This window comes from Melospiza melodia, chromosome 1, assembly GCF_035770615.1.
Source record: "Melospiza melodia melodia isolate bMelMel2 chromosome 1, bMelMel2.pri, whole genome shotgun sequence".
Taxonomy (NCBI): domain Eukaryota; kingdom Metazoa; phylum Chordata; class Aves; order Passeriformes; family Passerellidae; genus Melospiza; species Melospiza melodia.
The window spans coordinates 24059878-24080484 of NC_086194.1; the positions used below are offsets into that span (position 1 = coordinate 24059878).

General features: G+C 35.9%; 1 protein-coding gene across 4 annotated transcripts in view; it reads left to right on the forward strand.

Moving 5' to 3' along the window:
* The window catches only part of ANKIB1 (ankyrin repeat and IBR domain containing 1), an 88388-nt gene that overhangs the window by 38138 nt on the left and 29643 nt on the right, over positions 1-20607 (forward strand). For all 4 annotated transcript variants that reach the window (XM_063151229.1, XM_063151220.1, XM_063151200.1 and 1 more), the window contains exons 3-5: positions 6886-7186; positions 13399-13581; positions 20043-20160. In XM_063151229.1, coding sequence (XP_063007299.1) covers positions 6886-7186; positions 13399-13581; positions 20043-20160 — 602 coding nt within the window. The remainder of the gene's footprint in view (positions 1-6885; positions 7187-13398; positions 13582-20042; positions 20161-20607) is intronic.

A 20607-nucleotide genomic window follows, 5' to 3' on the forward strand; every position in this document is an offset into this window, starting at 1 on the left:
GAAGGCATAATAGTGGCCTAAGCTACTGTCCTAAAAGTCATTTTTTTAAGTTTTGGCTTCTGATTTTAATACAAAAGAAAACCACCCAACTATATTCCCTTTCTTCCACATAACAAAATAATTCTGTTCTGGTTTAATAACTTAAAGTATGATACACTACTTCATCTGAATAATTTATTAGAATGTCATTGTCCAGATCATTCACTTTGAGCAACAGAAAGCAAGCTTGTTTTATTTATCAACAATTATACAGATAACTATTTCAAACATACTTCTGTTTAAATTAATTTTATTCAGAAAAGTAAGTATGTCTCCACTGGAATTATTCATACTAGGTCTCCTTTATAGTCAGTATAGTCATAGGTAATAAATCTAGTCAGAATAATTAGTGAAGGCAACAGCACAATTCATGTATTGTGAAGGTGACCACAAAGTGTTTAAAATTAAGGGTGTGCCAGCAGTGCCTGTTTCTTCCCATTGATTCAAAGGGAATTTAAGAGAATTGGATCAGCTGTCTGCACTGTAGGTCACCAGGGCTGAGAAGATGAATCTCATCCTATGTTATACTAAATATGTAAAATTGAATAGCAAGCACCTGCAAAGTTGTAAATTGAAAACTTTGATGATTTTACAGTATGAGATGTGAATGCTTCTTATGGACAATACTGCTTGTGGTGTAGTGTTAAATGTTTTCCTTTGGTGTTGTGTGGTGACTGACCTGTGCAGTGTTTGGATCTGTCCAAGTGGAAGCATAGGTGTTTCTCAAATTGCTTTGTTGTCATTGCACTCAGCTGCTGAATTAGTTCTGTAAGGTCCTTTTTAGATCAGTCATTTTGTGTTGTTGTGAGTCTTGGTCACCTTTCAAATTCATTGGAATATGAAATACTGAAGGGAGCTCTCGATTAGATGAAGGAGAATAATAAATTAAGAATATGATCTCACAGGGCTTTGTGGGCATGTTTATTAAGAAGCAGGAGGACCAAGTGAATTGAAGTGCCCCTGATTTCAGTAGCAGAGCATCTGACTGGGTGGTAGAAAATAGTAATTTATAAGGTCATTTTCATCATAGTCAGTCTAAAAAGAAGTCAAGATGATGTACAAAGTATAAATAGGAAGCCTTTAAAAGTTACCAAGTTTTTACTGTGACTAAATCCTGGAGAAAACTGCCAAAGACAGAAAAAACCAGAGGAGACACTTAGAGGAGCAGCTGCAGATGTGGAGTAGCAGCAGTAGCATTTGCTTTGTTCCTCAAAGGCTGCCACCCACTTGGGCACTGTCTTCTAAAGTACAGTAAGGCAGGCTGAAAAACTCAGATCTTTATCTCACTGACTGTTGTTTTCCTTTCCCTAAAGCTGAAAATCTCAGTTTTGAGCTGTTCTCACTGAGCAGACGTGTGTGGCCTCCCAAGGTATCTTCCCTGGTGTTCCTCATGACCTGCTCACAAAATGCAAAACAGAAAGTAGACTTTATTCTAATCACAGTCTGACCTACAAACAAAGATCAAAAGCGAGTCAGCTGCAGTGTTTTTAGGTCTTAAAGCTGACTCTCTTCTGTCTGACTTTGATTATTTTAACCTCAGTAGGTTAAAGAGGCATGATGCTTGTGAGTTTGTTGCTCACAGCACAGCCTTTGCTCTCCAGCTGCAGCTGCCACTCTTGAGTTATTGCTTCTTCTTGCTGCTAGGGGTTTTTTGCACCCAGAGGAAACTGTTCTAATTTTACTTTCCTTGGTGGAAATCACACATTGCAGAGTAAGACTGCTTTGTTAGTGATTGGTGAAATGAGACCTATTAATGCAGTGCACTCAAAGGTTTCTTATTCTGTCTTGTCTGTTCTCCTTAGAGCCGTTGTGAACATTTTTCCACAGGCAAAGTAAAATTTTCTTTGGTTTATAGAGGAGTACAGCTTTGGTCCTTGCCAACCAGAATGACCACGTCTTTATTTCAACTAATTTTGTTGCCAGGTAGAGTTTGTGACTGCTGAGTTGATTGGTAAATACTGAATCATTGTGTCAAATGGCTTCACTTCACCCTGAGGTTAGAGGCACATGTGCCTTCCTTACCAGAGAGATCTGTTGGCTCAAATATTTCAGAAATAACTCATTAATTTTTATATCTAATTGCAAAATATTCAGTGACATTGTATATAGACACAGCTTTCCTTTTAGCCAAAGTACAGATCATGGATTATTTGATTTTTTTAAATTCACACTTTTTTTTTTATATTTAATGTAATAAAGTTACATCATTGGGACATGTAAGGAAAATAATTAGTGTCATTAAAGTGACATACAAACTGAAAATATTTTTATGGTGGGAGAGATAAAGATGAGATAATTTCTTTAATACAGTTAGGGTTTTTAAGAAATACAAATGATGCAAAGCTTGATAGTATTCACTGTGTAATTTCTTCATTATTGCTATGTAAATAATATCAACACTAGATAGCATACACTGCCAGGTCATTTACAGACAAACAAAGATAGTTGTCCTATGCAGAAATACAAATCTGTGTGTTTAAAAGGTGAAAATGAGAACACTTGTTGGTAATTTCATATTTATTATTTCATCTCATATTTGTTTGAGACCAATATAAAACTAAAAGTCAAAGTTATGTGGGAAGAGAATTCAGACTGGATGGTCTCAGAAAAAAAATCTGTGTTTCAAAGGAAGGATTTGGAGACAAGGCTGGAAGAAGGATGGCACCTAGAATTAGTTCTAGCCATCAAGAGATGTGTGTAAGAAAGGGCCAGAGACAGAGATGCAAATCACACAGAGTTTGCTTTACAAGGACTGTCACAAAGCTGCTGGTTAGCAGCCAGCTTCAGTGGAAGCCACTTCTGATTTGGCATTCAGCTCTATTTCTTTTAAAATCCCACTCAGAATATTGAAATAAAAGCCAGAAGAGGCATGGGATCTTGGAAACAGTATTCCTGACTGTCCAAGGGAATGCTGAACTTAAGTAACTCATAGATAAAAACAATAGTGTTCTGATTACAAGAAACTTACAGAAGTAATTGATACATTTTTGCATCAGGAATTGTTTAATCTTTATTTTGGTGCTACTGTTCCTCCTAATAGTCGTAGGAACCATAAATAAAGCATAATTTTTCTTTGTCCTGCTGTATAACAAATACAAGGATTAATGTAAGAAATGCTTCAGAATGTTAGTGAAACAGAGAAGAACTTTGAAGTACTAATAAATAACTTTCTAGCACTGTATAATGAATAAGAATAATTATATTTACTGAATGTGGCTTTCAACATCAGGTAAAAACCAGTACTCTTCCCAAAATTATTTAAAACAGTAATGACTAAAAAGATTTATTCAAGTGGTTACTGGTACACTGTGGTTGTTTTCTTCAGTATATTTGGGAGAAAAGTACTTTTAGTGAAATAATCATAGTTATTCAAGGTTGAATGCATCAGTATTGACCTACTGTGTTGAAAGCTGAATGATTCAATAATTACAGAAATTATTTCATTGCAAATGAGTTTCAATTACTGGATAACATGACTTGGCTCTCCTATATGTTTTTGTAACTCATGGTTTACCCATACTTCTCTTAATGCTCTTAAAATTTTTCTGGTAATACTAATATTTCTCTTAAAGCTGTGAGCTTTAGGTTCATGCCTGCACTGGAGTTTGCAGTGTAACTTTGTTTAGCAAGCTGTACTTTAAAGGACTGTGTACTTTATACAGTATATGTCAGTGTTTTGCTTTCCAAAATTGTTACTTTCACTGTCTTTGAGCATATTCAGACGTGCTTTAGCCTGCAGCTTTGGCCTCCAACTAGTTTTATAATTTCATTTTATACCGGTTTTTAATTTTTATTTTTCTACACTTGGGTATATTTTTGTATGGTTTTTTATGCATACAAATAGAGCATAGAATCACATAATGGTTTGGATTGTAAGAGACCTTAAAGATCATCTAGTTCCAGCAATGTGTATCTATATATAGCTGAAATATATATAGCATTTGTTTGGAGAGAGAAATAAACTGTAAATATGGTGATTTTCATGCCCCAAACATCAAAGATTTTATCCAAATCTGAAGAAGTAGTTGTGTTGTTAGTTTCTCAAAGTGAGGACATGTCCCAGTTGTTTATTATTCAAGTTCCCAGCCTTGTGATCTTGAGTTTCTTGCTGGTTTTTTGCAAATACAGATAGTAGTAGGTGTGAGTGTTACAGCCCTTTCCTTTTTGTCACTTTTTCAACACTTTTATGATACTTTTGTCACCTCAAGTTTGGATTCTGCAAAGTGCTACAGATTGCAGCAAAATCTGGAAACTGCAACTAGAGTAAAGTCTGTCTGCCTTGTGGTTAAGTGATATTTCCCATAGGCAATGCATATTTTCACTCTTTCAGTACATTTCCAGGCAAAATTTAGCTTCTCATGCCTGTGAAGTTGTGAGCCAAATTGCAGGGATCTACAGCACTGCTCTGTGAAAGTCTTATGCACCAAATACCACTGTTAAAAATGGAGCCTTGTTGAGTAATGAATCTGTGGATGTAAAATGTATTATTTGCCCATTTTTGAATACTAGTAATTTCTGAACTTTAAGTTATGGGTTTGGCTGGGCTCTTCAGGATTGGCTTGACTTCCCCTTATGCTGAAATGATCATATCCAAGTGCCTCTATAGAACGTATCTTCTTGTCCCCATCTTCTTCTCTCTCTCCTTCCCATTTCTCTCTTTGTCTTTGACTTTCCCACCTTCCTTCCCCTCCTTTCTTTCTGTCTCTAGTGTAATACCCTGTAAAGCTAATTCAAACAAACAAATGCACTTTGGATAGTGTTTGATACTGGTTAGTCTTACCATGTCATGTAATTTTCTCTGAAGCATTTTGCCTCTCTAGCTTAATCCCTTCCCTCTGAAAACAAACAAAAAACCTCAAGGAAACAAAATATGCTGTTACTTTTTTTGACAAGATCTTTAATCTCAAGTTTGGCGTATTCATGTTTCTTAACAAATGCATCTATCATGTCAGCTATCATGGAATGAAAGAGAGATTTCTCTAAGGAACATTTTTGCTGTCAAAATAGGGCAACATAGAGGAGACTGTTTTGTGTTTTCCTCTGAATACTTTGTTTATTAATATTTTAAAAATGATGTTTTAATAATAAGCTTTCTTTTAAATTCAAACCACTCCGAGATTTTCAGGAGGAAGAAAGGACAGAAATCCAACTGACCAAACAGCTGTCAAGATGTTCTTCCATTGCAGGACCAGATCATCTGTGCCTAGTTTTTTCTACTTAAATACTTGTCCAGACTATTTTCAATAATATCTGAGAGAGAAATTCCTATATACCCTGTATAGCCTCTTCCATTACTAATAAATTAGTTTTTTCAGTATTATTCTTTGTCCTGAACAAAGCATGGATGAACTCTGAGAGAGAGAAAAAGGTGGTATGTACGCAGGGACAACAGAAAGAGGAGATGGCGTTTAGACTTGTAGCTGTAGCATAATGCAATAACTGAGGTAAATAACTTTTTTTTTTGGTCAAATTGGGTAAGTTTGTCAAGTTCTTCTCACCACTGTTCACCAGGAGTAATATTGTCTGATTTTTTATGTAGGCAGCACCTGCTTTCAGGTGGCAGAGCTGCCCTAAAGTGGTTGAAACTGGTTTTTATTAGTCTTAGGGGTGTGGTCGGGGAGCGTGGAACCTGGTCCCCTGCACTAACTGAATGAGGTTCCAGAATAACTGGTTCTTTTTTCGTATTTGAAAACTGTTTGGAGTCAGGGAACAGCCTGGAGAGGAGACACACAGTGACTTCTGTGGGCTTTGTGTGTGAGAAGGTTTATGGGAACAGTGCAGGCATTTTTGCAGTGACCTCTTGAATGCATGTGCCATGCTTCAGATTGAGCTTGGTATTACCTGTCTGGGAACCTGAGGGAACAGAAGCTGTTATTGCTCCCTTCACACGGAGTTTTTTACCATTGCTGTCTCTCTGACCCCAGTCCTTCAAAGAGGTGATCTTTCCTCTCTGTCATTGCCTACCATTTACTCTCCCTTAAAAAATATTTTAGTATACCTCAAAAGGCTAAGGCATGTTTGGATGCACAGGCCTTGAGTGATTTGTCTCAGTTTTCCCATTTCAGATCTGGATTGTAATTTCTATAATACTTGCTGGCAAGAAGCAGCAAGGGAGCTGTATTGTGCCAGGTGTTGTTAGGATTCAGAGATTGTTGTGATTCTAAGAATCAGCCTGTTCTTCCCCTTTCATTCCTAAGGTGATTTTTTTTTTGTTGTAATATTGTCCACTCTGAACTGGCTCTAAAGTATTCAAGAGAACACTGAAATTCTTGCCAGCTTCTGTCACCTATATAGGGGAGAGTTTGCATTATGTTGTACTTCCATATTGAAAAAGTCAATAGTCATTCCTCAATGCATGCAGTGCTGGCAGGAATAGTGTTTATAATATTTTAAGAAGTAGTAAGTGCTGCATTTACACCAGACTAAAGATATGGCAAAGGAGAATGAATTTTAACAAATTGCTCTGTCATCATCTATTTGCAAATTCACTACTATTCAGTTCAGAGAAGAAGAAATAAAGTGGCTATTTCATCAATAATGTGCCTTTAAAACATTTATCATAATGCAACACAGAATTGTAGAATAAACTTTCTCATATCCTGACAAAGTAATTGTATATGGTACTTAGTGATATTTCAATAATTCAACCAGATCTTGGCTCTTGACTCCTAAGAGAAATGGAGCAGAGCTGTCCAGTGGTATTTCTATGTTAAAGATCATTTGTCACAAGCATGGGTGATCAAAATATTTGCAAGAAGACTTGTCATAATCCACCATTCTCACTTCCAGGAAATGAATGGAATTGTGAGCTAATTAGTTTCCTTCAATTTCTTTCCCCTGTTGCAGAACTTTCCTTTTTGTTCGAGATGGAAACCCAAATAAAAGGAACGTGCACAATGAGACATCAATGCACTTACTGTGTATGGGACCTCAGATCATGATCTCAGAGGGAGCTCTTCATCCTCGCCTGACACGACCCTCAGAGGACGACTGCAGAAGAGCTGACTGTCTGCAGATGATCCTGAAGTGGAAGGGAGCAAAGCTGGATGAAGGACAGTATGAACGAGCAGCCATTGATGCTGTTGATAACAAAAAAAATACACCTTTGCACTATGCTGCTGCCTCAGGGATGAAAACCTGTGTTGAGGTAACAGTTCATATATAAGTTTATATTATGAGTAATGGACATGGACAATGTTTCACAAAGCTTTTTTTCATGGGGGAGGGAATCTGTTATGTTATATTGAGTTAACTTTTAATTCTATTTTTCATTAATTGGAAAAATTGCAAAGGTAAACATCCCAAAACATACACTGTAGAGAAAAATGAAAGAAATTGATTACGTATACATTAACTTCATTAAAACAACTCCTCAATATGAAGACTCATGTAGGCATATAAAAATTGGAATTTATTACAAGACTGTAACAGTGGAGAAAAAGATTTAAAGGTAGGCAAAGCATCCTATATGTGAAAAGAGAAGTGAAATAACAACCAGAGAGAAAATTAGAGCTCTTTTTATTTCACTTTGCAGATGAGACTGGAAATGCTGTCCATGTTTCAAGAACAAAATTGATGTCTTTAATTTACAGTGTCCAGCTTTTTTAATGTTTATGAAAGTAGTGGATAGTAATGAATAATTGGGAATGACTTTTAAAGACCTTGCCTCAGATTACTTTTAAACTATAACTAGTAATGAGAAATAGTATTTAATTGTGCTGGTAATTTAATATAAAGAACATGAACAGACATCTAACATTTTCAAAAACAGCTAACATCTTCATAAGTCTGTCTATTTTAACATCAAAATTTGTATTTTCAATGGCAGCAATTACTTCACAGTTCAGCATTTGAGTGTGAAATTTGCTTTTTTTTAGTTCTGTTCATAATTTCATGTTTATTCAAACTGGGCTCCATAACTTATTATCATCAGCAAAGTTTAGCACCTCTTTTTTTACTTTCTCTTCTAGATAACAACTTCATATCTTAAACAGTCCGGTCCCAGAACCTCTGGGACTTCACTGGTGACCTCTCTCTTAAGTAAAAACCTGATGATCTTTCCTAACATTCTCCAGAGCTGCTTTTAGTATTGGTGTTACTTTTACTACTTCTAATTTTGTACCATCACAGTTTTAATCAGTAAACTGTATATTATAATAAATAGTTCAGAAGTTTCATATTTGAGTTTCATTAGGACCATTAGAAGTACCATCTGATGCTGGGTATTTATATTAGTATTTGGTTTATTGATTTTTCTAGAACCTCTTGTGCTGAGATTTCAGTTTGAAAGACTTTCTTTTGTGTCCTTCATAAAGTGTGTGTGGTACATACACAGAGAATCCAACAGTTCGTACCAATTCTCTGGTGTATGTAATATGAGATTGCTTTTACACTTTGTCCAGCAGCCAAGTTTACAAAAACATTGAAAGATTTACTGTGTGATGTTTTAAAATTATTTATTCTGAGTTTTTATGCCCATGTATACAGCTCAAAAAACTGTCAGAGTCTTGTTTATTGCGATTTTGCATTTACCTTTCCCAGACTTTGTTCTTTACATATTCCTCTTAAGGAGACAACTTCACCTTCTTATTTTCCATATGATTCTGTCCTGGTTTACTCTCTTCACAATTCTTCTGGTGTTTCTGGAATTTTTTCCACACTTACTAGTGCCACTGTTTGAAAGTAGGCAGTGGATTTCTTGACTTACTTAGTGCTGATTTTTGAAAGTGGCCAGTGGATTTCTTGTTTTTTTATGGCTTTTGCAAGTTTAATGAATCCTTGGGAATTGTTAGTGAGTCGTTCTTTGATAGTAACATTTTGAATTAGGTCTTACAGACTACTCTGGATGAAATCAGGAATTGCTTCTCCTCTCATGTTTGCTGACTGTTTTGTCTATTATCAGTCACCTATGCAGTCTGAAATTTTAATTTAAGAGTCATTTATTAGCTTATATATTTTCTAAATATACTTGACAGATGCAGTGACAGAAGCTCCCTTTATTTTTGTGTTTTCTTCCTTGCAGCACTTTTATTCTTAGTAGCCATGTTACCTTTATTGTTATGGTTTTAGTCAGGTCATTCACCAAAGCCTTTTTTTTTTTCTTCTTTTAATTAGAGAATTGTATTCCACTGGTGTTTCTTGATAGAGTTAGTTTGTTTATTTATCAGTTTGTTTGGGGTTTATTTAAAAAAAGGTATATAGCATCGCCTTCTCTATGATTCTTGCATTATGTTTGCTGATTGTGTTCCACCAAGTTTCCAGATATTGTCTGAAAATATTAAAGTTTGTAATTTCAGTTCCCCAGCCTCAGCTGTGCACCCCCTGAACTGAATATTCTTCTCTGCCTTCTGGTTTTTCATTAGTCCTTTCTATAGAAGTTCAGATAGTGTGTTTTTATTTCCAATATCCAACCCTTCTTTCATTCTGTTAGTATACAGATCATCCTTAGTTTTTTGAGCTTCTGATGAATGAAAACTCCACTTCCTGTTGCCATTCTCTATGCTATTATTCAAGCTTCTGCCTCTTTGGTTCCCTGCTCATTTCTGGGAGGAGTTAATAGGATGCTGCTTTTGGATGCTGCTGCTACTTAACCTCCAGTAACACAGCCTGAACTTTGCCCCTGCACCTTCTCTTTCTGATGCCCTGAGTTGTTACAGCTCTTCAAGCTCCACATCAGCAGTTTGTCTTCAACATATGCTTAGAAATTATTTACATTCTTACTGATTTTCACCAGGGAAGCAAGTCACCCTGCAGTCTTTGCTAGCTGAAGTATGTTCAGACCCAGCTAATTATATACATGGTAACTGAATGACATAGAGGTGCTGTCTGGCTCTTTCTTTCATCCAAAATAAGTCATGGTTATAAGACTGATTTAGAGTCTCTTGTGATGTGATTTATTTGTAAACAAATATCAGGCTGTCTCCTAGGTCTGTGTTACTACTGTTTTTATGTTGATTGTCAAATTTTTATTCTTTCAGATTTGATACAGAAACTAATTGCAAAGGACTATATAAGTTGCTCTTGTTCTCTTGTTTTAGTGCCACTTATTTGATCCAACTCCCTGAAAAATTCTACCTATAGGCATTTCACTCCCAGATCTTCTATCTATCCTTCCTCAAGATGAGACATTTGCTTTTAAACATATTTTTATTTACATTATTATATAATAGAGGACAAATGTGTATGTCATATGAGAAAATGGGAGATAGCAATTAGCATTGGAGGACCTCTGAAAAATGTTGGTGAAAAACATGTACATAAAATTATTTGACATAAGAAAGGTTGTTTCTGGTAGAGAAATGGTAAACAGAAGAAAACTTTAGTAACAAGTTTCCAACATATTTCAATATCTAGTATTTAGAAGGTTAGACTTCAGATTTACAAGGGATTTGAGCAAGGAGTCTTCTGCCTGTTTCTGCCTTCATGTCCCTACATGGGGCTATACAGTGGTGTTAGAGTTAGTCACACCAGTTAAAAATGTTTCAATTTCGAGAGCGTGAAACAAATGGGCTCATGCAGTAAAATCCAGGCAGACTGCAATGTCAGAAAGAATCACAGCTGCTGCAGAGTGAATTGTGGTTCTGGAGCTGGGATGCAGCTTTTAACTGCAGATTAAAGTGAGTTTGTTTTTACCTCATCATAAAAGTTCATGGTTTGTGCTTCTTTACAAATTATGGTTGTATTTCTCAGTGTCTGTAATGTGATTCATTTGATAAATCCAGGTACTAGTCTGCTAGTTCCCCATTTAATTATATAAACTGGGTTATGTTATCTTGGCAATACCTGTTGTTGTAGTTGAGTAAACCATCTCTGACTCTAATTTGCTTTCAGTTTGTTTGAAGAAGAATTTACAGTCTGATCCATGTGGATTACTGTTGGCCAGAGTTATGTAGTCCTAACTAGTCATGGTTTCTGCATTAGAAACACAGTGTAAACCCCCAAGTTCAAACTTCCTTATTTGCCATACCGTAGGATAGAAGACCTTGGATCTAAGATATCCTAAATTCTCCAGTCTGTGGTCTGTAGTCCTTCTAACTTCTTCAACAAGAACAAGTTTATGAACAGGAACACTACGTGCCTTCACCAAGCCTGAAACCAGGAGATCGGTGAAGGAATTTAACAATTATCTCTTTGTTCCTAGAAGTACTTGAGGCTTAAAATTCTTAACAAAAAAAAAAAAAAAAAAAAAGAAAAGAAAAAAAAAAAAAGGAGAGACAAAAAAACTGATCCTGATCTTCAGGCTGTCCTCCCCCTCTCCAGAAACTCAAGGTCTTTTAGAATTCCAGGAGTGCCTTTTTCTCATTTTTTGCAGTGGTTACTCTCACTTCTGAGCAGCATTCCTTTTTACTGTCTCCTTCACTTTCCACCACTTTTCAGGAAAACCCCTGTTCTGTATCTTTGCCTATGCCCACCACACCCAGATAAGAAAAGGAAACCCCAAATATAGATCCTCTTGGGTGAAATACCTACAAGTTGACTTGCTCCAAGTTGATAGTCAAGTGTGCAGTCTTGATACTGCTCCATTCACCTATGTTAGATTTTTCCTCCAAGCAGAACACCTGTGTGGAACCCATTGCTAAAGATATTTGGGTAAAATTATGTGCTTACCTCAAACTACTGAATAGACAATAATAACTTTCATGCTGAACAGATTTGGTTTTATGCAGATACATTCCACATTATCACACTATATTTGGCATATTAAATGGTATTTTTACAATTGTTTAAATGGCTAATATGATTGTTCAGATTATTAATCTCAATTAATCAAGCAACACAAGACTTTTTAACAGTGCTTTGGTTAATAATGCCATATTCTAGAGAAATATGGTATCATTATTAAAAACATGTTGCTTTGCAAATTCCTCATCTTGCAGATTTGATTTTGAGCTGCATAAGTCTATGGAATGTTCTTTCAAATGTATTTATTATTCTTTTTCCTTAGAAGGTTTCTTAGTTGCCTCAGTTAAATTTCTCTTAGAGGTTAAAATGAACAGACAGAATGTGATGCTCAGGTTAACAAAGTTTGGCAATGTTAAGAAGTTTAGATAGAACAAAGGTTAACTGTTGGCTATGTATCTTGGTAATTATCCTAGTATCATCTGTATTTCTGCCTGATACTCTGCTATGAAGATCAAATACACAATGACACTAATATCCTCTCAACTAAATCTTGTTGTTGCACTGGTTTGTGGTGTTTTTGGATTTGTAGGTTTTTGGTTTTTTTTTTAGAGAATGTGGGAAAGGTTTCCTAATCTACAAGAATGAATCCAGGTTTGCAAAAGATATTCTGTATTCTGCAGTGAGAGATGAAGTAAATTTTCTCTTCTACTGAAGAAGAAATTAAGGAGTGTCTGATCATGATCTAGAAGGTGTACATGAAGAACAGATAATTTTAGAAAAGTTTAGGGATTTTTAGAAGTACTAAAAAATTAGAACCTGAGTTTTGAAATACCCTGGATAGTGTTGTTACAGACATCATGCTCTGAAGGGAAGATAATGTTTATAGACTTTATTTAGAAACAAGATGAATCATTTTAGTAATGATATAAAGGTGTCATAATAAATCAGCAGAGTGGTCCACCTAGGCCTTTAAAATCTGTGGTGTATGCTGTCCTTGCATTTGCTGTATTTGCATCAGGTCAGTATAGCAGGAGACCAAGTTGGCAAGTTAAGGGGAGCAGCACAAAGGTTTGATAGTTAGAGACTGCATTTTGGGAGGGTTACTGGCAAGAAACAAGGCTGGTGAAATGGCACAATGCTGCACTGTATTAGAATTGCTAGAATTAGCATTATTTCATTTCACTTTTTTCATGTCCTCAAAAACAAAGTAGAACTGCCAGTATTATTTTGTGCTCCCTGTGAATCAGTATCCTCTCATCTGTCCTACACAAGGAATCTCTTATTTTCTGTCAGCACAAGTGTACAAATGGTGGAGTTGTACCTGTGTAGAAAGAATATTTAAAGGTGTGTTTAGCTCCATCTTGATACATGCTTGAGGGTCTCAGACCCCTCATTCTCTGTGGGGCACCGACCAAATCAGTAAAGCAGAATTTTAGTCTTTAGAACCTAACCAATATATTGTAAAAAATTACCTTGTAATGTATTCCTTAGATTTTGTGGTTCTCTGGAATTACTGTGGATATAGGTATAATTATGTGTGAAAGCAAGCAGCAATTTATTTAATAACCATAGATAAGCCTTGTTTCTAAAGACCATTATTATTATTATTGTAATAATTGTTCTGTTCTTGGTTTATTGGTCTTTTTTTTGTTTTCTTCTTAACTCACATGCCTTTTCTTTAGGGTCATATTAGAGTTGCTAATAAATAACTGCTTACTTTGCCATTTTACTTTTCAGCTTCTAGTAAAACATGGTGGAGATTTGTTTGCAGAAAATGAAAATAAAGATACCCCATGTGACTGTGCAGAGAAACAGCACCACAAAGAGCTGGCTCTTAACCTGGAATCTCGAATGGTATTTTCACGTGATCCTGAAGCTGAAAGCATTGAAGCTGAGTATGCTGCTTTAGACAAAAAAGAGGTCAGAGGATACTTTAAATCTGAAGTATTTTGCACATTTATACTTGTAGCAGTTACACTGTGACACAAGTCTGCAAGTATTTCAGTAGGTACTGTACTTTGTACTTTGTATTTGTAAACAGTTTTAGCACAGCTCTGTATAATTTTCAGGTTAAGTTCTGAGAACATAACAAGTACATTGTCAAAAGTAAACAGAAATTTTATTCATATCTTAATTATGTGGACTGTCTTGTGGGCTGTGAGGCTGGAAGAGATACAGTGAGGCCAGTGAGCTTGGAAACAATTTCTCTAAACCAAATTTTATTTCTTAAGATGCCTTTTTGTCTCAAAAATTAGGACAGAAGAAATTCTGAAAAGGGGAAGATCTGTGCAAAAAGTAGGGAAACTTTTCCTGGGTCTTCCTGGACTGAGACTGGGTTGAATGTTACAAAAAACACTCAAAACTGACTAGTGCAGGAATTCAAAATAGTGCATTTACTTTCTTGTTTTATAACATGATGCCTGAAGCTACTGCATACCAGAGTTTGTATGAAAAACAGGTAATAACAAGTGGGGTTACTTCCAAGTAAACTTTTGAAAGACAAAGACAATTCACTGACAAAAAATTGGCTTGAATTTTGTTATGCCTTCAAGGCAACTGTGATTCCATAAAGATAATTTAAAAGACCATACATGATTTGATTTTATTTAACTAAAATCACAAATAAGAATACATATATAAATTATATCATTCAGTAAATATTACAAATTAATTCTGTTTAAATTAAAGGACAATAGATTTCTCTATGGTTACTCCCTTCAGAAATAGCATTGCTTTGGCCTTTTACTAGCTGGGCCCATTTATGACCTAATGATGTTTAAAAGAAAATACATGAATTGGCTTAGATCACATTAACTGTTCCCCTGAAAAATGCCACTCATTGTCACTTTTATTTGAAAGGGAGCGAGTCCTTGTAGTGTCCATTTAATTTTTTGACCATTTTTCTTGGATAAATTCAAATATGAACAGCCTTAATTAGATATTTATTCCTAGATGAGACATTTAGAGATGAGGCTTAATGTACTTAGTATGTTGAAATAGCAAACGTAATTAACTCATTTTAATTTCTCTGAATATTTCCATGTAGAGGCATCCAGATTGTAAGAAGATAGTTTGAACTTACATTCTCTCTTGGCAGAAACACTTCAAAAGTCTGCAGCAGTTTCTTGCCACAATTGCAGTTTACCATCCTTTGGTTATTCAAGTAGAACTATTTGAAACGTTATGTTTTCAGCTAGATCATAGCAATGTTTTGGCTTAAAAAGAAGAAAAAAAATTAAAGAGTGGTAGTATGCAACTGTATTATTTAAGTTGAATAATTGTTATCATATTTATACCAGGGGTTTGCTAGCATATACACCAGCACAGGTAAGAAGACAATGAACTGACAGATATGGGTGGGACAAATCGGGAACCACTTGAATAGGCTTTTCTGCAAGAGAAGATGTTGTCTCATGCCTGTTTAAGGTAGATGCTGAGCAAAACCAGCTGAAAGACTTGATGCAAAGGACTGTACAATTGTCCATTTCACGTACCAGGGCAGCTTTCCCATGTGTTCTGAATGTTCACAAGCCAATAAATGTCAGCCTGGAATTTGGTACACCAGTTGATGACCTTGGGGATTTACATAGAGCAGTTCTGTCTTCACATCGTCCCTGCTGATTTTTCCCCCTTTCTTTATGACTTTCCAGTGGGATAATTTCTCTAACATCTTGTTTATCTCTAAGAGAGCACGTGCTGGCACAAAGGAGATGCCAAGAGCATCCTAGCTTTCTTTCAATCCTAGCCCTCAGAGTGGCTCAAACCAGTTGAAAAGCCAGCCTTAGGGAGAGTTGCACTGAGCTGCAATCCAAATGGCTGCGTGTCCTCATCCTCCAGGCTGGCATACAAATGTCAGGGATGGGCGCTGCCAGCTGCACTTACCACTGCCTATGGTGAAGCCTCTGTCAAAAGCCCCAGAGCACAGATGCTTCAACAAAATTGCCTCTCAAGAATGATCCTCTACTTTTTTTCTCTCAGTTTCATTTTTATATATTATTAAACACTGAGGGATGGAGTGTACAAAATGTTGTTTAGCATAGTATTCAGCTTGTAATTGTTGCCATTCAACATCCTTCCAAAACAGAAAATATTCATTCATGAATAATTAAAAAAACTTTGAACAGTAAGAAATGCATTTTTCAAAGGAACTGCATCTTTTGAATGAAGGTTACAGGAAAAGATAAAACATTTGAAAACCATGAGTAGGATTTCTTCCCAGGCAGAACAGCTAAATGGGCTTAACTCCAGTGTTTAAATCTGCACAGTAATATCTGGAATGATAGTACCCAATATCTCCCCTTCAGAGCCTGCCATTACAGAAGAACATAATAATCCTTCCTTGCTTGATTCTTTGCTCTTACTCTGTTGAGTAATCTCAGAAAAAATCTTTGATATGTAACATCTAAATCTAGCTTTTAAATCTAATTGAAGATACAGTAAATAATATGACATGAAGTGATTGTTCTTAAGCTGGTTTTATAGATTTTGGTTGTTCTTTTGCAGTCTTTTACATTGCAATGTGTTGTAGCATGAGAGCGTATTTGTCTTGGTGCTGTATCCTGGGAGTGCTCAGCCTGAAAGGGTCCTTCCTTTCAATCAAATCATGTCATGTTTTAAATTTACATAAGAAACACCTGGGAATGAGCAGTACCTCAGAGCAGATCATCCAGAACAGTTTTGGCTCTCAGTCAGACACAGTGAATTACTTATGCAATAGCAAAATGTGTAATTTCTTCATTGCTTCATTCATATGTTCCACTGGCTACTGAAGAAATACACTGCGAGTGAGTGTATCACAGATTTACTGAGTGTATAAAATTGGAGTGATTTTTTCAATTCCTGAATTGACGTCATATAAATGTATAAGTAATATAAATACCATTAGTACAAAGAGTTATCTTAAATTATTCAAATTTATTTTATCTCTACGGATAGAGAATGGTTTATGAAGTGAAAGGAGAGAAGGGAACTACATTTACTTAAGATATAGGTAGTCTCAATATACATATAGTGCATATAATTTTACTTGAATGAGTTAAATGGAGTATAAATAATTTTTAATATATTACTCCATTAACTGCAGAACTCCATCCACCCATAAGAAAGGACGTTTACATGAAGTGTTCTGTCACCATTTAATTATATAGTCATTACTGTAGCAAAGAGTTACTTTGCCCCTGTCTATTTTAATGGTGGTTTAAAAGTGAAGAAAGTAATAATAGTTTGAAATGAAGTGTTAAAATAATCAGCTTACATACTAAAAGTACTTTCAGGAGAAAAAAAAGTATAATTTATGATATCTAAGAATTGGAGAAGAAAAGAATTTCAGAGAAGGGCTTTTGAAAATACAGAAGTGTTGGAATCTGTAGTGAGAAGCTCAGCAATGCATTAAAGTAGTAACTCTTACAGTATATTTCAAAATCATTATATAGTTAAATAATGCTAATATTGAACAACGTATTTTTCACAGCAAATGTCAATAAAGAGTTCCACCATAAATGACCATTAAAGGAGGTCACCGAGCATCATAAACTGTAATCAAAATCCTTTACATGGATACAATTCTTTATGGCCTTGCAGAGATAAGTCCTTTAGTGTTCAAAGTGGTTAAAAACAGACCTCTGTGATATTACATCCTGGATGTACATCCTCATAACTAAAGACTGTAGCTTCACAAATGTCTACAAGACTGCCTTGTACACATTACATTTTTAAGGTTCCCATTGTATAAAGTCCTCAGTCTGGAATTTCCAGATTAACCTCCTTAATAGTGCCAGTCTAAAATTTCTTTTCTTTCAGCTTCTTCTGTGGGCTCATATATTATTTTATGAAACAAATGTCTGATGTTTCAAACACATTCTTAGAGAATATTTCCCTCACTATTTAAAAAGATAAAATTAGGATTCTTAAAAATTGAAGACCCAAAACTCCCTCCTAGGTTGTGTGGAATGCTCCAGCTGAGGTAATATAGTAGTCTGTTACTCAAGGGGAGATACTTGCCAGTGTTTGACCTAGAACCAATCAGTTATATAATTCTCAGCATACCTGCATTTCAGGATAAAATACCAAGTCCTAAAATATGCTTATATATTGCAAGTTTAACAGAAAAGATATTTTTTCTTATGTGTATGGTCTTCAAGAATTGAGTACAGTTGTGCTGACACAGCTGATTGCTTTACAATTACAATTCAAAATGGAGTTCAGACTCAGTCATGACCATTCTGCTTCTATTTTTTTGCTGTACATGCAGCACAATTATAATCATTCTGGCACAGAGTTGTTTCTATCCTGTCTCTGAAATGTTTTTTAAAAACGATCTCTTTTGTAATAAGTTAAGAAGGTCAGTCAAATTCCAGCATGCTGTTAATCCAAGTGGCCCAGATTTATTTCAGTGCAAGCCATTAACGTTCAGATTGTCCTTTACTGAGTCATGCATGATCAGCACTGGAAGGACACAGAGAAACTGCCTGAACTTGAGCAATCAAGAGAAGGTCAGGACACTCACAGGTCATTTCTCTTCTGCTTTGCTTGCTTTCTCAACAAGAGCAGAGACCCAGTGCAGGTCTGTGGAGCATTACTCTTGCTGATGACAAAGTTTCTAGTATGGAGAAGCACCTGTTTATTTCAGTGATTAGCTAACAGAAACATCTTTGTGTGAGTCAGTCATAAGTTTTAGATGCATTGTGGAGTTAATTATGATGTCTGGAATACAGGAAGCAAGTTACATTTTTAGGGTAGGTGTCTCAAAAGAACAAAATAATTTTGAAACCCAGTGTATCCATTCTCCCTATCACTTCTGCCTTCTGCTTGTTATCCTTAAAGGGCGCAGCAGACTTTTACTTGGATTGTAACCTTTTGAGGACAGAACCAGTCTTTTGCTTTCTGCCCATGTGTGCATGCATACATTTGTGTCTTTACAGTCTAGCACTGGTGAGTCCTGGACTATGGTCTACATAAAACCAAAATATAGGTAGTAAATAATAATGCATAGTCTTAACTGTCATTATCTGTCACTACTGCTGCTGTGTCCTTCTGTCTCCAGTTGCTGGAGACAGCTGCCATTTGGTGCCCAGGCTCCTGATTAGTTCTGAGCATGTAACACTTTATGTCAAATGCTTTAAATATTTTGTTAGCTACCCTTTAAATAAATAAAACCAGTTGATGTAAGAATAGTGGTTTTTACATATCCTTTCTCTATCCATTCTCTTTGCACACCCTCCCACTTTTTTTTTTTCCTCTTCCTACCTATGGGGCATTTTCTCTGTGCAACACTAACAAATACATTATTTGTTGTCATAGTCTTCCTTTGTTAGTTTTAAAAATGAGTCTGTAAACATATGTGAGTATCTCTGCTCTCTTGGTTGGAGCTAATTCAGAATCCTAAATTTACTTCTTTTTGCCTTTCTGATTTGACCTTTTTTAATGCTGTAATAAGGGGATAGATCTCCAGACCAGGAAGGCAGCTGGATGATCTGCTCTCTACAGGGCTATGAGAGTTGGCCATTGTTTCTCAAAAAGAGTTTTGATATCTCCATGTACAATATATCCCCAGCCTTGGAGATATCCAGAAGCCATTTGGGCAGCTGGCTCTTAAGTGACCCTGATTGAAGAGGAAGGCTGGAGCAAATGACATTTGAAGGTCCCTTCCAACCTCAACCCTCATAGTGTTTCTATGAACATCTAATTGCGTGTCTCATCTGTCCCATTCAGGACTGACTTTGCTTCTGAAAGGGTGGATATTGCCTCAGAAGACCCAAATACTGGATTCTGCTCACAAACTTCTCACTGTCTAATGTCTCAATGTGTCCTCCTCCAGACCAATTCAGAATTAACAGGTCTCAATTAGTCTATAGTCAGAGAATCTATATGCAATGTATGATAACGTGTCCTTTGTCTAGCTTTTCTCTAAATCCTTAGTTCAAATCTAGTCATGCATTCTCATACCTATTCCACAATACCTGAGGCATAATCACTGAATCAAAGTTCATCTAGATTATATGAAAATCACACTTTTTCTTGGGGGGGAGAGAGAGAGAGAGTGAGTCTGTGTTAGGCTAGCTTATCATTTGAAGATGGCTTCCTGCTGTAATGGAGAACTTAAGAGAGTTCTCCATTATACATGGAAGAAATGTATACTATAAATATCATCATATTTATATGATGATAAAAAAAAAATCATACTATAAATATTAGAAAAGGGCAGTGTTTCCATGTAGCTTTGCATGGTCATTGGTGTGCACAGTGAACAAACTTTGTCCCATACTGCCTCACAGTTGAGATGGTGATCAGTAACAGTGCTTTGAATGCTTTCTTTTTAATATTGTATCAGAGACTAACTTGAAAACGTTAGACATAAATTATCTTTTTTCTTCTTCTTCAAGCCATATGAGGGGCTTAGGCTTCAAGATCTGCGAAGGCTTAAGGATATGCTGATCGTGGAATCTGCAGACATGCTTCAGGCCCCGCTCTTCACTGCAGAGGCTCTGCTTCGGGCACATGGTAATCCCAAACCTTAAAGGCTAAAAAAACTGCTTTCAGCAAATTCAAAACCAGTTTATGTTTGCACTTTATTTCCAAGGAAAAGAGAAGTAATAGTTAATAGCAGGAAACAGACCACACAGTACTTCAGAAAGAAACGCAGCTGCAGTATGTCAAAGAACATTGAGGCAGACAGGGAAGCTGATAGAAAAGTGATTCAAACTAGGAATTATAACAAAAGACAGTTTAACTTAAGCAATGTGGAAAACAGAACCACCCTATTTTGGTGAGAGACACAGGAGTAAAATGTACATGGTTTTATATGTCAAAATAGTCAAATTCATCAAATCTATTTTTGTCTGACCATTGGTTTTCTGCCCCATGTATTTGTGTATAAGACCAGATCAACATTTTAAAATTAATTTTTTCTTGCAATAGAAGCAGTCTGACCATTGTAATAAGTGGTTG